The sequence below is a fragment of the Pelophylax lessonae genome (genome assembly GCF_965119305.1).
Source record: "Pelophylax lessonae genome assembly, chromosome: 1".
Classification (NCBI taxonomy): domain Eukaryota; kingdom Metazoa; phylum Chordata; class Amphibia; order Anura; family Ranidae; genus Pelophylax; species Pelophylax lessonae.
Window position 1 is genome coordinate 229,692,720 of NC_138768.1, and position 22,379 is coordinate 229,715,098.

Consider the following 22,379-nt stretch of genomic DNA (forward strand, 5'->3'; position numbering starts at 1 on the left):
TTTGGGGTGAGCTGGACCGCAGAGTGAAGGCAAAAGGGCCAACAAGTGCTAAGCATCTCTGGGAACTCCTTTAAGACTGTTGGAAGACCATTTCAGGTGGCTACCTCTTGAAGTGTGACTCTACAATTTTCATAGTCATGAAAATAAAGAAAACTCTTTGAATGAGGTGTGTCCAAACTTTTGGTCTGTACTGTATGTATGTATGTATGTATATGTATGTATATATATATATATATATATATATATTCACATACACACTTATTTTTACGATCCTGAGATTAATTGATGCATGGATTTCAAATTTTCTTTCTCCATGCTTTTGCATCACCCTGTTTAACTGTTGTAATCCTACACTACTCAGGATTCACGGTCGAAGGAGGGCTGAAGCAACGAAAAACAAGATATACAAAATATTATACAGAAACATAAAGCAAATATACATTTAAACCATAATTAAGAACTAGTGGAATGACCTGGTGGGGAAAAGAAGAGGAAGTAAAAAAAAGGGGGGGGGGAACAAGGTGGACAGATAGCAGGATGTCCAAGAAGGAACAATCCACAAATCCATGGGAGGACAGACAGTATACGAAGGCCCAGTTTGGAGACAACCATGGATAGGCAACAAGTGGCACACATAGGTGAAGGACAGCCCCGAAGAAAACCGGGTAGAGCAACACTGCACACTCACAGAAGAAAAGATAGGTCTATATAAAATAATAAAAATATATTGTAAATTGACAGAAAAATATACCCTACACCACCCGGAGTACAAAAAGATCCTTAGTCACATACCCACCTTACTAGACAAACAGACATTTGAAGTCTGACCTTTTTTCCTTCCATTTGTCGAACAAGTATGACGAGTAGGACTTTTACTTTTTTGGCTGCTGTTGTTGTATGATGTTAATAAGTAGTGAAACCACAGGATGAGAATGACCGCTTTGGAACTCCCAACTTCTATTTAAAAGAATGAAGTCACCCCTATTTCATCCCAGTGGCACTATTTCTATCATGATGGATTTTCTTTAAAGCAGTGTTAATAATTTGTCAGGTATAATGATTCATTCTGTGTCATAGAGCATTCCCTAAAAGCTATTTAGAGGTATTTTATTTATTAAAGGTGTGTGAGGTGTGAAGACCAGGATTTGTCACACTTCATAAAAAAAAAATTAATATCAGCTTTTACATCCAGAATTAAAGCAAGTAATTGTCACCTAGGTTTATAAGTCACTCATACCTTGTGCTGCTGCAGATCAGGCAGCTGTAGAGTTTATCAAGGGTGGAGCATGGTTCAGGAACCAGGAGAGGCTGCAGTATGTCAGAGTATTGAGTCACACCTAGCTAGTACAAACACTCACAGATGACACTTGTTGGAGCCTCCTAGGTTACAGCCAGCTAGGCACCGTGTCATTGAGCTTTGATTAAGATGTCTTGCAGATTCAGCTCATGTGTTGTATGAATGGCACTTCCACCAAAAATATAGGCTCTTCATCTGTGTACAATAAATCAAAAAAAAGGCCTATTTGGGGTCTTTACACATACTCCTTACTACATACAAAGATATAATGTGTATATACTGTACATACTGATCAGCCATAACACTATGACCACTGAAAGCTAAAGTGAATAACATTGATTATCTCATTACAATGGTATCTGAAAGTGAGTGAGATACAGCTGCAAGAAAAAGTATGTGAACCCTTAGGAATGATATGGATTTCTGCACAAATTGGTCATAAAATGTGATCTGATCATCATCTAAGTCACAACAATAGACAATCACAGTCTGCGTAAACTAATAACACACAAACAATGAAATGTTGCCATGTTTTTATTGAACACACCATGTAAACATTCACAGTGCAGGTGGAAAAAGTATGGGAACCCCTAGACTAATGACCTCTCCAAGAGCTAATTGGAGTGAGATGTCAGCCAACTGAGTCCAATCAATGAGATGAGATTGGAGGTGTTGGTTACAGCTGCCCTGCCCTATAAAAAACACACACCAGTTCTGGGTTTGCTTTTCACAAGAAGCATTGCCTGATGTGAATGATGCCTCGCACAAAAGAAATCTCAGAAGACCTACGATTAAGAATTGTTAACTTGCATAAAGCTGGAAAGGGTTATAAAAGTATCTCCAAAAGCCTTGCTGTTCATCAGTCCACGGTAAGACAAATTGTCTATAAATAGAGAAAGTTCTGCACTGCTGCTACTCTCCCTAGGAGTGGCCGTCCTGTAAAGATGACTGCAAGAGCACAGCGCAGACTGCCCAATGAGGTGAAGAAGAATCCTAGAGTGTCAGCTAAAGACTTACAAAAGTCACTGGCAAATGCTAACATCCCTGTTAGCGAATCTACAATACGTAAAACACTAAACAAGAATGGATTTCATGGGAGGATACCACAGAGAAAGCCACTGCTGTCCAAACAAAACATTGCTGCACATTTACAGTTTGCACAAGAGCACCTGGATGTTCCACAGCAGTACTGGCAAAATATTCTGTGGACAGATGAAACCAAAGTTGAGTTGTTTGGAAGAAACACACAACACTATGTGTGGCAAAAAAGAGGCACAGCACACCAACATCAAAACCTCATCCCAACTGTGAAGTATGGTGGTGGGGCATCATGGTTTGGGGCTGCTTTGCTGCATCAGGGCCTGGACGGATTGCTATCATCGAAGGAAAAATTAATTCCCAAGTTTATCAAGACATTTTGCAGGAGAACTTAAGGCCATCTGTCTATCAGCTGAAGCTCCGCAGAAGATGGGTGTTGCAACAGGACAATGACCCAAAGCAAAGAAGTAAATCAACAGAATGGCTTAAACAGAAGAAAATACGCCTTCTGAAGTGGCCCAGTCAGAGTCCTGACCTCAACCCGATTGAGATGCTGTGGCATGACCTCAAGAAAGCGATTCACACCAGACATCCCAAGAATATTGCTGAAGTGAAACAGTTCTGTAAAGAGGAATGGTCAAGAATTACTCCTGACCGTTGTGCACATCTTATCTGCAACTACAGGAAACATTTGGTTGAAGTTATTGCTGCCAAAGGAGGTTCAACCAGTTATTAAATCCAAGGGTTCACATACTTTTTCCACCTGCACTGTGAATGTTTACATGGTGTGTTCAATAAAAACATGGCAATATTTCATTCCTTGTGTGTTATTAGTTTAAGCAGACTGTGATTGTCTATTGTTGTGACTTAGATGATGATGATCAGATCACATTTTATGACCAATTTATGCAGAAATCCATATCATTCCAAAGGGTTCACATACTTTTTCTTGCAGCTGTATATTAGGCAGCAAGTAAACATGCACTCCCTGAAGTTGTGTTGAGAGCAGGAAAAAAATTGTCAAGTTTAAGGTTTTGCACAACTGTGACAAGGGCAAAATTGTAATACAATACAATAAAATAGGTTGCAGCGCTTAAAACAAACAGTTGTGATGAAGTGACAAAATAATAATAATTCAGTCCATGTAAAGTCTTTGAAATAAATCCACAATTATGCTCATATTCAGTGCCGGTATAATTAAACAATCCTGCACTAGTGATCCTTCACCAAAGATAGGAATGCGCACTCACTAGACCGATATGCAGCCTTGTAAAATTGTAATGGCTAAAAGATTGAGTAAGAGAAAGTCCAAAACTGCAGTTTATGTTGGATGTCCCCGGTATACAGTGGTCGGGAACCTATCAAAAGTGGTCCAAGGAAGGAAAACCAGCAACAGAGTCATAGGCGGCCAAGGCTCTATAATGCATATGGGGCACACAGTCTGGCTCATGTAGTCTGATCCAATCAAAGAGCTACTGTAGCTAAAATTGCTGAAAACGTTAATGTTGATTCCAATGAGAAAGGTGTCCCAACATGTGCATCGCAGTTTGTTGCATATTGGGCTATGTAGCCAAAGTCCAGTTAGGGTGCCCATGCTGACCCTTGTCCACAGCCTAAAGCACCTACAATGGCCATGTGAGGATCAGAACTGGACCACAGAGCAATGAAAGAAGGTGACCTGGTCTAATGAATTCAACGAGTTTGAGTTGTTGACTTCGCTTCAAAATTTTCCAGATTTCAATTCAATTGAGCATCTGTGGGATGTGCTGGGAAAACAAGTCCTGGAGGTTCCACTTTGCATCTTACAGGATCTGCTACTGATGGTTTGGTGCCAGATACCGCACCATACCCTGAGAGGTCTAGTGGAGTTCATGCCTTGAAGGGTTATGGTGGGTGATCATAATGTTGTGGCTGATCGGTGTGTTATAAATAAAAGCAAGGCTTGTACATATAAATATAATCTAGAGCAATAGTCTGTCACTCTCAGGCAGCGCTCCACTGATTGGTGAATGAATAGGTAGATACAAGACCCACCTCCATGTGCATTAGTTGTAGGTAAAGTGTCCTTTATACACTGAATCAAATGCCCCAAGAAAGCAATCCCAGCATCCACTCCTAAATATTCATTTTGGTGCAAATGGTGACCGCCGCTCATCGCAAGACACCACACTCGCCAAAAATAGTTGCCTCTCATTTTACTGATTGGCATAACTCGCATGATCTGCACAGCATTTTCCTCTATAGATAATTCTTCCAGTCTGGGATGCTCCCTTCCAATTGGACACTTAAGCCTCGTACACACGCAACGAATTTCCGCCGACCGGTCGTCCATCTTTTGTCCAGAGTGGTGTTTTGTTGGTTGGAATGTGCCTAGACTGCACACGAATTTTCCCGCACTACAGAATTCTACTTCAGGAGTGATGTCATGTGTTGGTTTGCTTTCTTTGTGTTCTTTCTTCTCTGAGCATGCCCAGTCTTGCTAATAAGATTTTTCCCTGTCGAAATCTGTACTGACTGCACGAAAATCGGACGTGTTTTTACGGAGGACAAAAATGTTATAGCCTGCACACCAGAATTTTTTCGGCCGAAAAGTCGGAGTCGGTTGTCCGAAGCATCATACTAACAAGCCGAAAATCGGCAGATCGGTTGTTGGACGAAAATTCCCGGCCGAATTTCGACTCGTGTGTACGGGGCTTTACTTTCCACTAAAGCTCAAACAAATTAGTCCACATGGCGTAATCCCAATTAGACACTTTCAAGTTAAACACCCTCGATTAAAAATACTCAAAAAGGTAGAATTCTAAAATGCTCATCGATTACATTATATAATCATCAGTATTGCGCGCATGGATGGGGATCCCAGTGTCTCACAACATCCGCCCACAGCCATTCCGGCAGTCAGCGTCACTTGCAGCTGGCGTACTGACGTCACTGCTGGGTCACGTATAGCCACGTGCTGATGCGTTTCGTAATTACGACTTCCTCTGAGGCTTGTACATTTATATAGCTTATTTGCATCTAGTAGCCTATTTGTAAGTGTATTTCCATTTTTGCAACCAAATTGGGATAACACCTACTTTATATTTGTTCCTAAATACATAGCATAACTTCAAAAAATATATTTATAATTTGCAGCTTACATTTTCAAGATGCTCTTTTTTTAAAAAACTCCGGGACTGAAGGATCCTGCTTAGTCTTCTCTGTTTGTGAGGGGGCTGGGGACTTGTGTTAGCCATAAATAACACCATCTGTACTGTGAGAGCAGATTTCTTTATCTCTTGTAAATTTGATCAGCAAAACTGACTGTCCTAACAAAGGATTTCCAGTGTTGGCTGGTTCATAGCATGCTAATGTGCATATATATATATATATATGTGCATATATATATATATATATATATATATATATATATATACACAGTATCTCACAAAAGTGAGTACACCCCTCACATTTTTGTAAATATTTAATTATATCTTTTCATGTGACAACACTAAAGAATTGACACTTTGCTACAATGTAAAGTAGTGAGTGTACAGCTTGTATAACACCCCTAAATTAAAATGTTCAAATCGGGCCAAATTAGCCATTTTTCCGCCCCAGTGTCATGCGCTCATTAGTGTTACAAGGTCTCAGGTGTGAATAGGGAGAGCAAGTGTGTTAAATTTGGTGTTATCGCTCTCACTCTCATACTTGTCACTTGAAGTTCAACATGGCACCTCATTGCAAGGAACTCTCTGAGGATCTGAAAAAAAATTGTTGCTCTACTTAAAGATTGTGTATAGAAAAAAGTGCGCTGGTCTGTGATAAGCTGCTCCCAGATAAAAATAAATGTATGATAGTGATTATGTACAATTCAATGTGCATATATCTCACATGTGCAAAATCAAATTATACAAAGTAATAAGAAACGAAGTGTAACTAAACAAAGTCCCAAACACAACGGTGTCTATATGCTTGAATAATAATCCAGTGATGAAAGTGTTGTCAGATGGTGATGAAATCAAATTGTGTGACTTTAAATTCCCTCCACCTGTTGGAATTCCTCCTTACCGGACGGAATGAAAGTAAGTGCTCTTCTTTGCAATATCAAACAATCAGTCCCTGTGCTCAAACCAAAAATTGTGCTCTCCACCGTGCATGCAAAGTGGCCCTACCAGATAGATATGGATAAAGCACTCTGCCAAAACACTCATGGAAGGGAATATCTCTCTGTCCAGATGATATATAGCAGCCGCTTGGTGAGACTCAACAGAAGGATCGTATCACTCCAGCATAACATGTAAAGGAATGACCACTGATAGTGTATTACCCTTGATACATTGTTTATTTGAATAAAATATGTACTTACATGTTAGCTGACAGAAATCGCAAATATATTGATAGAGCGGTGAGGGATTCCTATGATGCCCGGGTCCGGCTGCAGCCCAGATCCCGAGCGACGTGGTGACGGCACGCCTCCTGTCAGAACTGAACTGCAGAACGGTGGCCAAGACCATACAGCGGTTTAACAGAACAGGTTCCACTCAGAACAGGTCATGCCATGGTCGACCAAAGAAGTTGAGTGCACGTGCTCAGCGTCGTATCCAGAGGTTGTCTTTGGGAAATAGACGTAGGAGTGCTGCCAGCATTGCTGCAGAGGTTGAAGGGGTGGGGGGGTCAGCCTGTCAGTGCTCACCCCATATGCCGCACACTGCATCAAATTGGTCTGCATAGCTGTTGTCCCAGAAGGAAGCCTCTTCTAAAGATGATGCAAACAATTTGCTGAAGACAAGCAAACTAAGAACATGGATTACTGGAACTACGTCCTGTGGTCTAATGAGACCAAGATAAACTTATTTAATTCAGATGGTGTCAAGCGTGTGGTGGCAACCAGGTGAGGAGTGCAAAGACAAGTGTGTCCTGCCTACAGTCAAGCATGGGGGTGGGAGTGTCATGGTCTGGGGCTCCATGAGTGCTGCTGGCACTGGGGAGCTATAGTTTATTGAGGGAACCATGAATGCCAACATGTACTGTGACATTCTGAAAGAGAGCATGATCCCCTCCCTTTGGAGGCTGGGCCGCAGGGCAGTATTCCAACATAACAACCCAATATACACCTCCAAGACGACCACTGCCTTGCTAAAGAAGCTGAGGGTAAAGGTGATGGACTGGCCAAGCAGGTCTCCAGACCTAAACCCTTCAAACGGAAGGTGGAGGAGCGCAAGGTCTCTATCATCCACCAACTCCGTGATGTCATGGAGGAGTGGAAGAGAAACATAGAATGTGTCGGCAGATAAGAACCATTTGGCCCATCTAGTCTGCCCAATATATCTAAAGAGGACTCCAGAGGCAACCTGTGAAGCTCTGGTAAACTCCATGCCCAAAAGGGTTAAGGCAGTGCTGGAAATTAGTGGTGACCACAGAAAATATTGGCACTTTGGGCCCAATTTTGACATTTTAGCTTAGGGGTGCACTCACTTTTGTTGCCATAGGTTTAGACATTAAGGGCTGTATGTTATTTTGAGGGGACAGCAAATTTACACGGTTATACAAGCTGTACACTCACTACTTTACATTGTAGCAAAGTGTCATTTCTTCAGTGTTGTCACATGAAAAGATATAATAAAATATTTACAAAAATGTGAGGGGTGTACTCACTTTTGTGAGATACTGTATATACACTGCCTGGCCCAAAAAAAGGTCACACACACTAATATTTAGTTGGCTTTGATCACGGCACGCATCTGCTGTGGCATTATTTCGATAAGCTTCTGCAATGTCACAAGATTTATTTCCGTCCAGTGTTGCATTTATTTTTCACCAAGATCTTGTATGGATGATGGGAGAGTTGAACCACTGCGCAAAGATTTCTCCAGCACATCCCAAAGATTCTCAATAGGGTTAGGTTCTGGACTCTGTGGTGGCCAATCCATGTGTGAAAATTATGTCTCATGCTCCCTGAACCACTCTTTCACAATTTGAGCCCGATGAATCCTGGTCATCTTGGAATATACCCGTGCCATCTGAGAAGAAAAAATCCACTGACGGAATAACCTGGTCAATCAGTATAATCAGGTAGTCAGCTGACCTCATTCTTTGGGCACATGCAGTAACTATCCAATAGGATAGTTACTGCATGCTTACTTTAGTTATTTGCTGAAAGCAGAGTAGAAGCTGCCTCTAGGGTTCTGTGCATATTCCTGCTCCAAATAGCTAAAAACATAGGAAATCATTTTTTACATTTCTTTTAAAGAGGAAGTAAAGTGCTGGCTTTTTTCCCCCCTGACCTGCAAAGTAAAGGCATAATGTGCTAGTATGCATCGCACACTAGCACATTATTTGAAATTTACCTGAAGAACGAATCCCTTGTCACTGCCGGAGGCCACATCAATCTTCGTCAGTTTTCCTTCCAGGTCAACCGACTGGGGCTGTGTGACTGGCAGAAGCTGCATGACGTCACTACCACGCTGGCTGTTTCTTTCAGAGCCCATGCCCCGATTAAATCATCGGCTGCAAATGCAGTAAATATCTCCTAAATGGTACACATTTAGGAGATATTTACAGTACCTACAGCAGTGATGGTGAACCTTGGCACCCCAGATGTTTTGGGACTACATTTCCCATGATGCTCAACTACACTGCAGAGTGCATGCGATGTAGTTCCAGAACATCTAGGGTGCCAAGGTTCTCCATCCCTGACCTATAGGCTTATATAGGGTACAAACAATCAATGGACATTTACTTCCACTTTATGCTTTGTGAATTGGAACACAATAAACATAATGGGGGATTCTGAAATTTGACTCCAAATGTGGAAATACATTTTTGATTATTCCAATTCCAGAAGTTGTATCCTTGAGAGCTAGAAGGGTTATGGTGGAGAAATATAGTATATCTTATGCATTTGCAGATTTGCTTCATCGGGGGATATTTAGGTGTTAAACAGTCACATTTACTCATTTAAATATGCAGCCATATGTTTCCGATCATACACCTTTCGCATGGGACTATTAGGGATGTTGCATGGAGACTTTGATTACTTATAAGAGAGGTTTACTACTCAACATATAGTAACCATCAGTCAACGTCTTACACGTATATGTGAGGGATAAGTCCAGTCTGTACCAATGTCCTTCAGTTGACCTCCAGTCTTAAACTCAGCCTTTAAAAAGGAAAAAATCTTCATCTGTGTACATGAACAGTGCTGTCATTCAAACACAGCGTAGATAAAATTGTTCAGAAACCTGTGCCTTTGCTTGCCCATGTCCGTTATAAAGGAACTTCACTCTCTTAATTGACTTTGACTATTTTGAATCCTTACGCTGTTAACATTAGTAATGGAAGATAGGAAAGTATATCATATTTACTTGTTTTAAACAGTTTTTTACATTTCTTTAGTTACTTCTTAGTTTCTATGCCTAGGAAAATGATGTCATACATCCCAGAAATCTTCAGGAGGTGAGGAGGGGTTTTCTTAACAAAGCACACCCTCATGCCTGAGCTAAGGGCAGATTGATTCCAGGAAATAAATTCTACATGAATTATCTGCCCTTACTCAAGATGACTATAGCCAGAAATGGTAAGGGGATGGTTTTCTAAGTAATTTCCCAGCAAAATAAAGCATGGAGACCTAAGTGGATGGGGAGATTGCTTTGAATATTAAAAATTAATTAAAATGGCACTTTTGGTTTGTGGTACAGTGTAGGTTCCGCTTTAACATTACCTTTGCTGTGGGAATGACAGCGCTATTCATCCACAAGAGATTAATCTAAGACTTTTGTCTTTTTGTACGTACCATAAGTTCCAGGCTATGACTTTCAAAATATTACGTTGTGTAACTATATCCTAGTCCTAGTGAAGATTCCACAGACTTTAGTGTGGAGTCCCCTCTTTTTTTGTAGCCCTGCTAAAAATAAAAGTATTTTGGCAATCTCTGGTCAGTAATGAGCACTGTAAAGGCCTACACATGTTCATTCTTACTGGAGCAGTAACCATTAAGTGGTGCTTTAACCTGTCTCATCGCTTTTAGATAATCAAGCTGTGCATGTCTGGCATTATATTAACCTGCTAAACTAACACCTATGTCTCTGCTGCATGATTCATTTACACTTTTGATTTTGAATCCTACAGGTTTTCGTTTTGGCTCTCACTTTTCTCATCCTGTTCCTGGGGAACTTTTTGACAACTCTGAAAGTGGTCCATGCAAAGTTTCAGAAGAATAAAGAAAAGAAACCTTGATGTTGACTAGACCATGGACTTGTTGACTGTTATGAAGCTAATAAATTACCCAAAATAAAATGTTTAACAGAAAAAGGGATTGTGGGAAGCTACAAGTATCCCATTATCTGTATCACTACTAGAGACTGCCTGCAGTCCTTACATGCTGCTCCCTATTTCTCTCCGGGAGAGACCACTGACTTTATAATACCAAACCTCTAAGTTTCACATGCAGTGATAAGACCTTACATGCCACTTGGGGTATCAGAGTGTATTGCTCCGCTTTGTACCACTTGAAGGTCTTAAAATGTTGTGAAATCACCTGCATACTGACGGAATATCGAAGAAGTACAAATCCAGTGCCTGCCCCAATTCTCATATGCAAAGACTTAGGTGCATGCACAGTGTGAATAATTGTTAATGACCTAAACGTTTTACAAGTACTGTTTTTGAAAAGAGAGGACAGACCAGCATTCATTTTAATTTTCTGGCATTTCACATAATAAAACTTGATGAGGAATGAAATAATGTGAAAAAGGACTTTTTATAATGACTTCCTAAGGAAATGTTCATATTGCTGACAATGTGTGGGTTATGGCTGTAATGAATGCAAAATAAAATTGCCTTTCACAGGAAATCACATTGCAGTTTGATAATTTAATTAAAGGATAAACTTTAACATGGAAGGCCATCTTTTCCTCATTGTGCATTACAGGACACAGGATGGTATTTTGGATCCAATGGATTATGCAGCTGCCTTCAGGGATGGAAGACTGGGAAACACAGCTGTAAGGGCAGCCCTGTATAACCTCTCCTATTGCAGCACGTCTCAATTTTTATGCCAATGTCTGCTGTGAGAGGAAGAAACCACTTTATTTTGTGGTATTTGTTCTACTAGCCATATTCTTCAGTAGCTGTAGAGGTACTGAGGCTCATTTTGGCAGCGTCCAGATCCGTTACTCCTGGGCTTTGTCCTGGGAACTACACCTGGACCCCCCCAAAAAGAAAATGCGCTTTAACACATTGAGTTAGCCGCATGTGTCTCCTTAGGTCCAGGTCCTGATTCTGCAATCCCAACTGAGTCACCTTCCTTCCAGTCCCCCTTAACCCCTTCAGGGACATCCCTTTCCTAGTTATCAAAAGAGAAATTTTCTGCCACAATCTCTGAATTTATGGGGGAAACGTTCAGCCTTATTAGAGACCTCACTCCGCAGGGGCTGCAAATAAGCCACCTCATCCTGTCCCCCAGAGCCATCTCTGACCTTCCTCTGGCTACCTCTGCACTTTCTGAAGTGGAGGATGAGGATGGTACCTCAGATTTAATGGACTCTGTACACGAGGAAGTTCAGTCTCCTAAACCTATTTTGATCCTTATTGATGCTGTGTAAAGGCAGAAGTTACAATACATTTGATAATCTATCCCCATGGTATCCCTCAGTCACTAGGCTTGAGAAAAGGGCGTATATGGCCCTGAAACACATAGCCATGCCCACACTGACATTTGACATCTTTTGCTTCTTGGCATTACTCTGCAGTGCCTGGCTATTTTTCTGGTGAACTCTGGATACACTATTGTGATCCATCCATCGGAGATCCATCATGAAACCCTTGGTTGGGATGATGTGCCCACTTTTTTCAGCTACATGTATTTTTATATGTTTTTTTTTAAAAAAATACACTTTTATGCGGTCATGCCCTCTTTCTTCTTCAGTATTAGAGCCAAGAGGATCTACCCATACTCTGGAGAGGAGCTACAGCAATCCTAAAAGTGGCGCTTTTAATATGTTGGACTTTTTAAGGACAATTTAGCATGCTCTCAATTTTTGCACCATAGAAAATTGTGTTTTATTTCCTTGTTTCAAAGTGGAAAACTGTTCTGTGGTCTGACAAATTGAAATTTGAAATTATTTTTGGCAACCATGGACGCCGCATCCTCTGGATTAATGAGAGAGACCTTCTGGCTTGAGCTCAGTTAAAAAGCCTGCATCTCTAATGGTATGGGGGTGGATTAGTGTGTATGGAATGGGCAGCTTGCTAATCTGGGAAGGCACCATCAATGCTGAAAGATATATCTAAGTTTAAGAGCAGCATATGCTCCCATCCAGGGACCATCCTTTTTTAGGGAAGGCGTTGCATATTTCAGCAAGACTATGCTAAACTGCATACTGTATCTGTGACGACAGCATGGCTTCATGGTAGAAGAGCCTGGGTGCCTAACTGGCCTGTCTAAAGTCAATTCGCCAATTCAAACTAAATACGACAAAGTCCAGGGGACTTTTGAACTGTTAGAATCGTACAGTGCATTGCAAAAGAATTCGGCCCCCTTGAACTTTTCGACCTTTTGCCACATTTCAGGCTTCAAACATAAAGATATAAAACTGTACTTTTTTTTGAAGAATCAACAACAAGTGGGACACAATCATGTCTGCTAGGTCGGCTGTGACATAGCCCCACCAGACAGGAGCTGGCGTGCGAGTTAAACGTCTCGCAAGGTCACATACAACCAGGTCTCGGCCCGAGTCGCAGCATTCCTCCGGGCCGACAGCCCCCCATTTCAATGGAGAGTAGGTACTGTATGGAGTGGAGCCTGCCTGGTTCCTGGTATGGTGAGTACCTGCCCCCCCCTCTCCCCCTGGAGGATTTTGGGTGGACTTGAGCCCCTCCTTGGAATGGTCGGACCCCTGGGTTCCCCTTCTACGCCTCAGGCACCCCGCTTCATCTGGCCCCACATCCAACCCCCCTCCACTTATGCTGGCGCAATGTGGGTGGTCTGGTCCACCTCCTGGGGTGGGGGCAGGGCGCTATGCTGGCGATGGGGGACAGGGGGGGTGCGCCGCCGGTGACTGGACGATCAGCTGTGTGGGGGGGATTGTACCTTGTGGGGGCTCCTGCCATGGCCCCCGTCCTTCCTGGGCCTGTCCTTCTGGCCTAGGGATCCTAACTGGGTGCCTTATGGTGACGCACGGGGCTGTAATTTTTCTGTAGCCTGTGTTTCTTTACATGGTGGCCATGTTTGTGTAGTCCTTCAGTCATTTTGCGGTCATTGCCATTGAAAATGGCAGCGGCCATGACAGTGGAGCCCTGTGGGCGGCGATTTCTGTGGTGGGAGCCCCTCCTCATCCTCTGGTGCTGACTCCTGGATCTTTTCACTTCCTGATTGTAGTGTGTTGAGTGCAGAATATCCTGGTGGCTGCAGGTGCCTGTTTCTGCTAGGTAGTAAGTCTGGTGGGGTTCTCTCCCTCTTGCTGAGGATCGCTTTGTGCTTGGTGATAGGGTGGTGCTGCCAGCGTGGTGGGAGTTGTCCCTTTGCAGTGGTACACTTTTTGTGGGGTCCCCCCGGTGACTCATGGACTCTTTGGAGCACATCTCCCCACCTGATCCCCTCTCTGAGGCTGTGGGGCCCTCCGGGTCCCAACCATCCATCGATGCACTGGAGTCCTTTGTGTTCCAGGTGGAGGTGGCTTTGGAGCGATTGGCTAGCAAAAAGCACCCTCCCGCCATCCCCTGCCTTCTCTGTCTCTTCAGATCCTGAATCTGATTCGGCCGCGGCGGATGTGGGTTACCCTGCTGGGTCTGTGACCATGTGCCGAAATCCTCAGATAGGATGATTCCTCCACATCTGCAACCGCACACAAAAAGGTGCTGGTGGACGCACTGATTGTATCTGTGCGTGGGACCTTGAAGATGGAGGACGCAGCTGCGACTGAGGCGTAGGTTCCCTCTGGCACTCACAAGCCATCTAGAGCTGCAAAGGTGTTTTCCTTTCCCCACCTATTTTGACAGAATTGTCCCTAAAGTGTGGAGACAACCAAAGCATCCCCTTGGGTTCCCTAAGCGATTTACTAGGTGTTACCCCTATGAGAAGTCCCTTATTAAAAAGTGGACTGTTCCCACCGGTGGTGGACCCTCCGGTTTCCGGATTGAACAAGTTCCCATCCTTTAAGGATCCAGCTGCCAGGAAGGCGGAGGTTGTGGCCCGCAATATGTACACTCTGGCTGGTTTGGCACTGAGGCCGGTATTCACCATTGCCCTGGTGTCGCAAACTCTGACTGAGTGGGCTAAGCTTTTACGCCGTGACCTGGAAGGAGAACAGCTCCCCCCTGCCTTTGCTGAGCTGCGGACCAGCTGGTCCAGGGGCTGCAGTTTATCTGTGATGCCTTTTTGGATGTGGCTCGGCTCTGTTTTGGCAGTGGTCTTTTGGCTTAAAAGCTGGTCTGCGGACCATTTTTAAAAAGGCCTTGACTGATCTTCCCTTTCAAGGGGATCACCTGTTTGGGGCTACTCTGGATGACATGATTAAAGGTCTCACAGGGGGAAAGAGTACTTTTCTTCCGCAGGCTTCTAATGGCAAGGAACCTCGTCGTAGATGTGGGCCCTCCTCCTTGGCTCATAAGAAGTGGAGGATACAAAGGAACCTGGTCTGGCAAGCCGAGAGCAGGCTTTTCCAGACCCGTGGACAAGGTTCCTTCAGCATGAAGGTGCACCCTTGCCCGTTTCGGGGGTGGGAGGGATGTCTTTGCTGGTTTCTGGACCTGTGGATTTCCCTGGTACAAGACAAGTGGGTCCACAAAGTCATTCGGTCCGGCTAAAAGATCAAGTTTGGCTCTTGTCCCCCGGCAAGGTTCTTTCCTTCCAACTTGCGCCTGTCCCTGGCCCGCTTACAGGGTCTATGGGGCAGTACAAGACTTGTTACTTCAAGGGGTGATTTTCCCGGTTCTGACTTCGGAAAGTTTTTAGGGTTTTTACTCAAACCAGTTTACAGTTCCCAGGAAGGAAGGCAAGGTGCGTCAAATCAGGGACGGTGCTACCTATAGGCAAGGTAGGCACCGGCCTAGAGCGCACACCAGTAGGGGGCGCTATGTGGAGAGCGGCAGGCATTGAGAGCAGAAGTGCGCTATGCTCCCCAGCTATCTACATGACAGGAGATAGGCCTGCCTGAGTTTGCTCCGCCCCTTCTCCAAGTGCATGGCTACCAGGCTCTTGTGTGGGTGGGAATTGTGGCCAGCTTTTGAGATTCTACCCGCCTTATCTGACTGTTCTCCCGCCCACCCGCATGTCTGAGCCACCCGCCTGCCCGCATATCTGAGCCGCCTGCCTGCCTCACCTAACACCCTGCTACCTCCCCTCAACCTGACACCCTGCTCCCCCCTCAACTTGACACCCTGCTACCCCCCTCACACCTGACACCCTGCTACCCTCCTCAGCTGACACCCCCTGACACCCTGCTACCCCCCCTCTCACCTGACACCCTGCTACCCCCTCTCACCTGACACCCTGCTACCCCCTCTCACCTGACACCCTGCTACCCCCTCTCACCTGACACCCTGCTACCCCCCTCACCTGACACCCTGCTACCCCCTCTTTAATAGTCTGAAATAGCGCACGGCCATCTGACACTAACTGACACTGGGGGGAATTAACTTCCACTGACACTAATATAGTGATTAGTGCTAATGCTATACACTGTGACTGTACTAATGACACTGGCTGGGAAGGGGTTAACATCAAGGGGTTAAATGTGTGCCTAACAATGTGTAATGTATCTATTATGTGCTGCTTTTAGTAAAAGCTCTTTGTTTCTTATCCCGATCATTGTCTGGGACTTGCTGACAGATTTCAGCTCTGTACAATTCCTAAACCTGGAAGCAGGCAGCGGGTGCATTGCTTTGCCTGCATTGCCTGTCTGCCTACAGTACATTGCAGTCGGGTGGTCCAGAAGTGGTTAAAGATTTCTACCTTTGTCTGGTGTGAAGAAAAACTGGATTTTTGTCTTACCATATAATCCTTTTCTCTTATGTTCATTGACCGACACCACTCCATATCTTCTTGTCCGATGGGTTTATGCTGCTCTCCATAGGAGTAGGACACTAGGCATGAAAATATTTGATCATGCCGATAGGGCAGTCCCAGGTAGTATACTCCCACTTCCTGTTATAGAACTTCAGTTTTGTAACCAGCAGTGTCAGAAGAACATAAAACCCAACTCAATAGAGGGGTGGGTAATGTGTCCGTCAAACTTCAGAGAAAAGGATTTTACGGTAAGACAAAAAAAATCCAGTTTTTCGCTTTTGTTCATTGATGGACACAGCTTCATATCTTCTTGACCAATGGGATGTCCCAAAGCAGTGTCAATATGAGGGATGGGAATAACAGCCAGAAAAAACACCCTTCCCAAAATGTTAAACATAGCCAACCAGGCAAAACAAGAGCTCAACTAGAGCTCACCTGACAAAAATAACATATACACCCTCACTTCTCCAACAGCAGCCTGCAAAACCTTGCAGCCAAAAGAAGCATCCGCAGATGCCAACACACCCACTTCATAAAATTTTGTGAAAGTGTGCACAGACGACCATGTTGCCCGCCTTGCATACCTGCATCACTGACGCCTGATGACGGAAGAATGTGCTCCCTTGTAGAATGTGCCTTAACAGGGAAAGGAGGATCCTGACCCTTAATGGAATAGGCCTGCACCACCGTCTGTCTGTTCCATATGGAAATGGTCGCACCAGACATGGCCATACCTTTATGGGGTCCATCCGTAAGAACAAATAGAGAATCCAATTTCCGGAATGACTCAGTCTCCACCAGGTACAGCCACATTGCCTGAACCACATCCAAAGAATGTAATGCATACTCTTTAGGATGCTTAGGCTTAGGACACAGAGAAGGCAACACAATATCTTCATTTAAATGGAAACCGGAGCGTCCATCTCAGGTCTCCAAATAAACCCCTCCAAATCTCGGGCTTTAAACCTGACACTAGATGACACTACCCTGTCTGCCCTCAGGGACAACTTTCCATTTGCCTGGCAAGAAAGGTTACTGCCATACCTTGGAATTCATCTCACGGCCTCAATAACTACCCTTTATGCATGTAACTACCCACCTTTATACAAAAAACTACGGGAAGATCTTGCAACTTGGTCTGCTAGCCCCCCGTCATGGTTCGGTAGGTTGAATTCGGTGAAAATTAACATATTGCCTAGATTGTTGTATCTGTTTCGCACTCTACCCATAATGCTTAATATGACTGATCTTAAAGATTTTCAGGGGACGGTCATTGGGTTTATATATGGGGGGACAAAAGGCCCAGAGTCAATAGGCGGACTCTTTTTACCCCTAAACTCAGAGGGGGACTAGGGGTCCCGGAACTGAGCAAATATTACCATGCAGCTCAATTGGCCCAACTGGTACGCTTCCACTCCCGGGACCCTCTCCCGATTTGGATGCACATGGAAGCGGCCCACTTGGGGGTTCCGGTCCACCATGCGTTGTGGTTAAGAGCTAGGGACAGACCGGGGGTGCTCTGTCCTGCCCTCTCCCTCTCCCTGGGGGTTTGGGATAGGCTGTCGGGCAGGCACTCCTTTAAGTCCCTCCATGCTCCGCTAGCACCCCTACTGGGCAACCCTTTGTTTCCGCCGGGTCTAACCCCGGCAATGTTTGACTGGTGGACGAACAAGGGGCTTCTCAGGTTGGCAGATTTATGCGACCACTGGGGACTATTTACCAGGTCCGAACTGCAGGAGAAGTATTCCCTCCCTGAGGGGGAGTACTTTCGCTACGCCCAGATCTCCCATTTTGCAGCCTCCCTTAGGCGTAAGAGCGATATCACTACCTCCACACCAATGGAGTATCTTTGCCGCACACTAGATAAACAAAAAAGCTACATATCTACGATTTATAATATACTCCACGGTGATGACAGTAAATTACCATACATGTTACGTTGGGAGGAGGATCTGGGAGAGTCTCTGGACAGGGCGGAATGGAATACTTTAGCACAGTTTAACTCTAGATCCATACTTAATACTTCCCTGATAGAAGCAAACTTTAAGGTGTTTTTGCGTTGGTACATGGTTTCGGTCAGGTTGGCAGCGGCAGTGAGCACTGCATCCCCCAATTGCTTTCGGGGATGTGGCCAGGCGGGCACGGTGCTCCACACCTGGTGGACTTGCCCGAAAGTCCGCCGCTTTTGGATCCGAGTCTACAATTTTGTTTACTCCTTGACTCAAGTCAACTTGACGAAGGACCCCCAAAATGCCCTTTTGGGTAAACCAGTGGAGGGGGCAACTAAACCCGCTAAGCGCCTCATTGCCTTTGTGTTCACAGCCGCTAAAATAGCCATAGCCCGCTCGTGGCGAACCCCCGTGGTGGCATTTGAGCTCTTGAAAGCCAGACTGACCTGGATCATGTTGAACGAACGGATGGTGGCAATTTTGAATGATAGGATGCGAATGTTTGATAAAACTTGGGACCCCTGGATAAGGTACCTGGCGGGCCCCTCATAGGGGTGGTCGGGCGCCTTGGTAGCCTTGGATGAGTTGTTGTTGGGGGAATTTCCCCCGGTGGGGTGGACGGGGCCTGGGTGTCGACCCTCGACCCTCTACTTTTTCAATAGCCGCTGATGTTTCTTCCCTTTCTGCCCTCCCCCGCTGTTTCCTCCTTTTCCCCCAGTCTGGTCCCTCCCCTTTTTTTTTTTTTTTTCCTTTTCTCTTTTTTCTTATTTCCTGGTATTTTCTGACAGTACACGGACGACAGGCTGTGCCCCCCACTAGTGGAGGGCTTGGTATTGGGGTCGGGGTTGGGGGTCGTCCCCTCCAGAAGGGCGCAGTAAGTTCCCGTTGGGGCGCCATTGGGGGGTCGGACCCGGACCGTCGATCCTGTAGTGTGTAATGGTGGGGGCACTGTCTGTCCATGTGTCGCTATGCTTCCACACTGATGGTTGGATGCCTAACTTCAGTTTACATTTTAGGTTACAGTCTTATTGACTACTCATTTTTGATTTTGTGTTTTTTTTTTTGCATTGGCACCATTGTATTTCCTGTTTTCTGAGATACTTACTGTATACATAAGAAGTAATTGAGCCATGTTGGCTCCTTGTGCACTGTTAAAACTTTCTTTCCAAAACTTCAATAAAAACATTGAAACATAAATGGAAACCGGAGATGACTTTAGGAAGGAACGACTGACAGGTTTGAAGTGGTATACCACCTTGTCTCTGTGAACCACACAGTAGGGTGAACAACAGGACAACGCAGCCAGCTCTGACACCCTGCACACAGAAGTAATAGCCACCAAGAAAGCTACATTCTGTGTGACAGTGAGCAAAAGAATCTCACAAATATTTTCAAAGGGCAATTTCTGAAAAACTGACAGCACCAAATTTAGGTCCCACAAGGGCAATGGAGATCTCACAGAGGGAGCCAGGTGGTGGACCCCCGAACAAAGGTTTGAACCAAGGAATTTGTGGCCAATGGGCGTTGAAAGAAAATTGCCAGGACCGATATCTGGCCTTTGATGGTACCCAAAGCCAAATGCTGATCTACACCACTTTGGAGAAACTCCAAGACATGAGACATCTACACCTAGCTTTGATGGCCTGGCTATTGAAAGCCAGGACTCCAAGGGAGATTGGCGACCAGCCATACTAGGTCTGTGTACCAGGACCTGCGAGGCCAGTCCGGTGCCATGAGGATGACCGGAATCCCTTCTGCCTAGATCTTTCGCAGATGTCTCGGCAGAAGAGTCAGCGGAGGAAACGCGTACATCGGACAATATTGGCTCCATGGAGCTAGAAGAGCGTCCGTGGCGTCGGCCAGAGGATGCTGAGACCTTGCTACAAACCTCTGCACATTCCTGTTGAGACGAGATGCCAACAGGTCCACTTTGGGAGTCCTCCCCCCCCCCCTCGAGGCACAGTTGATGAAACACCTCCTGGTGGGGAGACCATTCTCCCTAATCCAACTTCTGCTGAATGAGGTAATCCGCCTGCCAATTAACTGAAATACATCACAGGTGATATATTTTGCTGCTCAGTGATTGCAGTATTCTAGTCTGCATCTCCCCAAGGTGATACTTAAAATCTGGCCTGTTAGTGGGTCCTGAGGACTGGAGTTGAGAACCACTGCTCTAGATAATCTGATCCTGTTGAGCCAGAGTATGAGGGGATCCCTGATCTGGTGGCTCAGATCTCCGGCACTTCGACAGGCAAAATCCTTTCTTTCCCTCTACTGGACGGTGGTCACAACAATGCCAGCCATTCCGGATGGGGAGGTGTCTTGGGTACAGACCCGGCTCAGGGGGTTTGGACTCAGGAGTCCAGTCTGCTGATCAATATCTTGGAAATTCAGAATTGATTGCCTAAGGTAATCTTATAGAAAAAGTGGCACCCACTTCCAGAAAATAGACAATATCAAAAGTGGGATAAAGGGATAAAAGAGACCTCAGACTCCCCAGATGTAGAGGTACTCACTGGGTAAGGGGGGAAATGGGATTAGGAGAAAAAAAAATGATTTTTGGGGTGCCAATACCTTGATGTTAATTATAGCTTAGATATCATTATTTAAAATGTCTTTATTAAGTATAAAATCAAAATAACATAGCATAATTATAATAATTTTGACAGTATTACATAGTCAACACAATTAAAATTTAACATCAATGTGGAGAGTAGTCGGAATATCTCCACAGTTTTCTCTACATGTTTCGCGGACTGGGCCGCTTCTTCAGGAGAAATATGCAAGAATTTTTTATATCAGAATCGACAGAGTTAAACAAGATTTCAGTGAGAAACAAATAAACATATATGACCAGGCCGTAAGGCATACAGGGTCTTTTACAATATGTGTGGGGAGGGGTATTCATATTACCTGTGCTCACCATAAGGCAGAAGTGCACCAAGGGAAAGGGCAGGATCACCAAATGTCTCACCGGTGGGTATGGGAGACCTTAATTATAATGTATAATGATATATAAGTTAGAAAATAGATATATCCATTGTGTGTGTCAATAATGTATGTATGTATTGAAAGTAACCAAGGAAAGGAATAAAAGGAAAAGAAAAAAGAGAAGGAAGAAAAAAGGAAGAAACATGCTGGGGGAGGAAAGGAAGGAAGGGGGAGGGAGGTAGGCAAGGGAAAAGACCCTGTATGCCTTACGGCCTGGTCATATATGTTTATGTGTTTTTGTTTCTCACTGAAATTTTGTTTCACTCTGTAGATTCTGATATAAAAAATTCTTGCATATTTCTCCTGAAGAAGGGGCCCAGTCCGCGAAACATGTAGAGAAAACTGTGGAGATATTCCGACTACTCTCCACATTGATGTTAAATTTTAATTGTGTTGACTATGTAATACGGTCAAAATTATTGTAATTATGCTATGTTATTTTGATTTTATACTTAATAAAGACATTTTTAAATAATGATATCTAAGCTATAATTAACATCAAGGTATTGGCACCCCAAAAATCCAGTTTTTTCTCCCAATCCCATTTCCCTCCTTTCCCAGTGAGTACCTCTACATCCGGGGAGTCTGAGGTCTCTCTTATCCCTTTATCCCACTTTTGATCTTGAAAATTCAGGTGATTAGGCTTTGCCTAATCCATTGGACGGATCGTCTGCAAGGGCGCCCGGTGAGGATTCAATCGGACAATGCAACGGCAGTAGCATATGACAATCATTAAGGGGGCACCAAAGTGGCTTAGCGGCCTGGGAAGTAGCCAGCATTCTAAGATCTAGAGCATGGGTGTCCGACCTGCTGCCCTCCAGCTGTTGTAGAACTACAAGTCCTATCATGCTTCTGCCTTTGGGAGTCATGCTTTCAACTGTCAGTCTTCAAATGCCTCATGGAACTTTCCTTGCAATGCCTAATGGGTCCTGTAATTCGGAAACAGCTGGAGAGCCGCAGGTTGGACAACTATGGCCTAGAGCCTGTGGGTTCTTGTTCCATTTAACAAGGATCTCCTTCTGTAGAGACCTGGTATGGAACTGAGCAAACCGAACCACCTCGAAGGTGGAGACCATCAGGCCCAGCACTTGCATGCAAGTCCTGAGGGATGATCGCC

The 22,379-nt window shown here is 44.6% G+C and overlaps 1 protein-coding gene across 1 annotated transcript in view; it reads left to right on the forward strand.

The window, feature by feature from the left end:
* TMEM120B (transmembrane protein 120B) overlaps positions 1-11,146 on the forward strand; it is a 110,354-nt gene extending 99,208 nt beyond the window's left edge. The window contains exon 12 of the mRNA XM_082274708.1: positions 10,445-11,146. Coding sequence (XP_082130834.1) covers positions 10,445-10,552 — 108 coding nt within the window. The 3' untranslated portion in view covers positions 10,553-11,146. The remainder of the gene's footprint in view (positions 1-10,444) is intronic.
* The last annotated feature ends 11,233 nt before the right edge of the window (positions 11,147-22,379 follow it).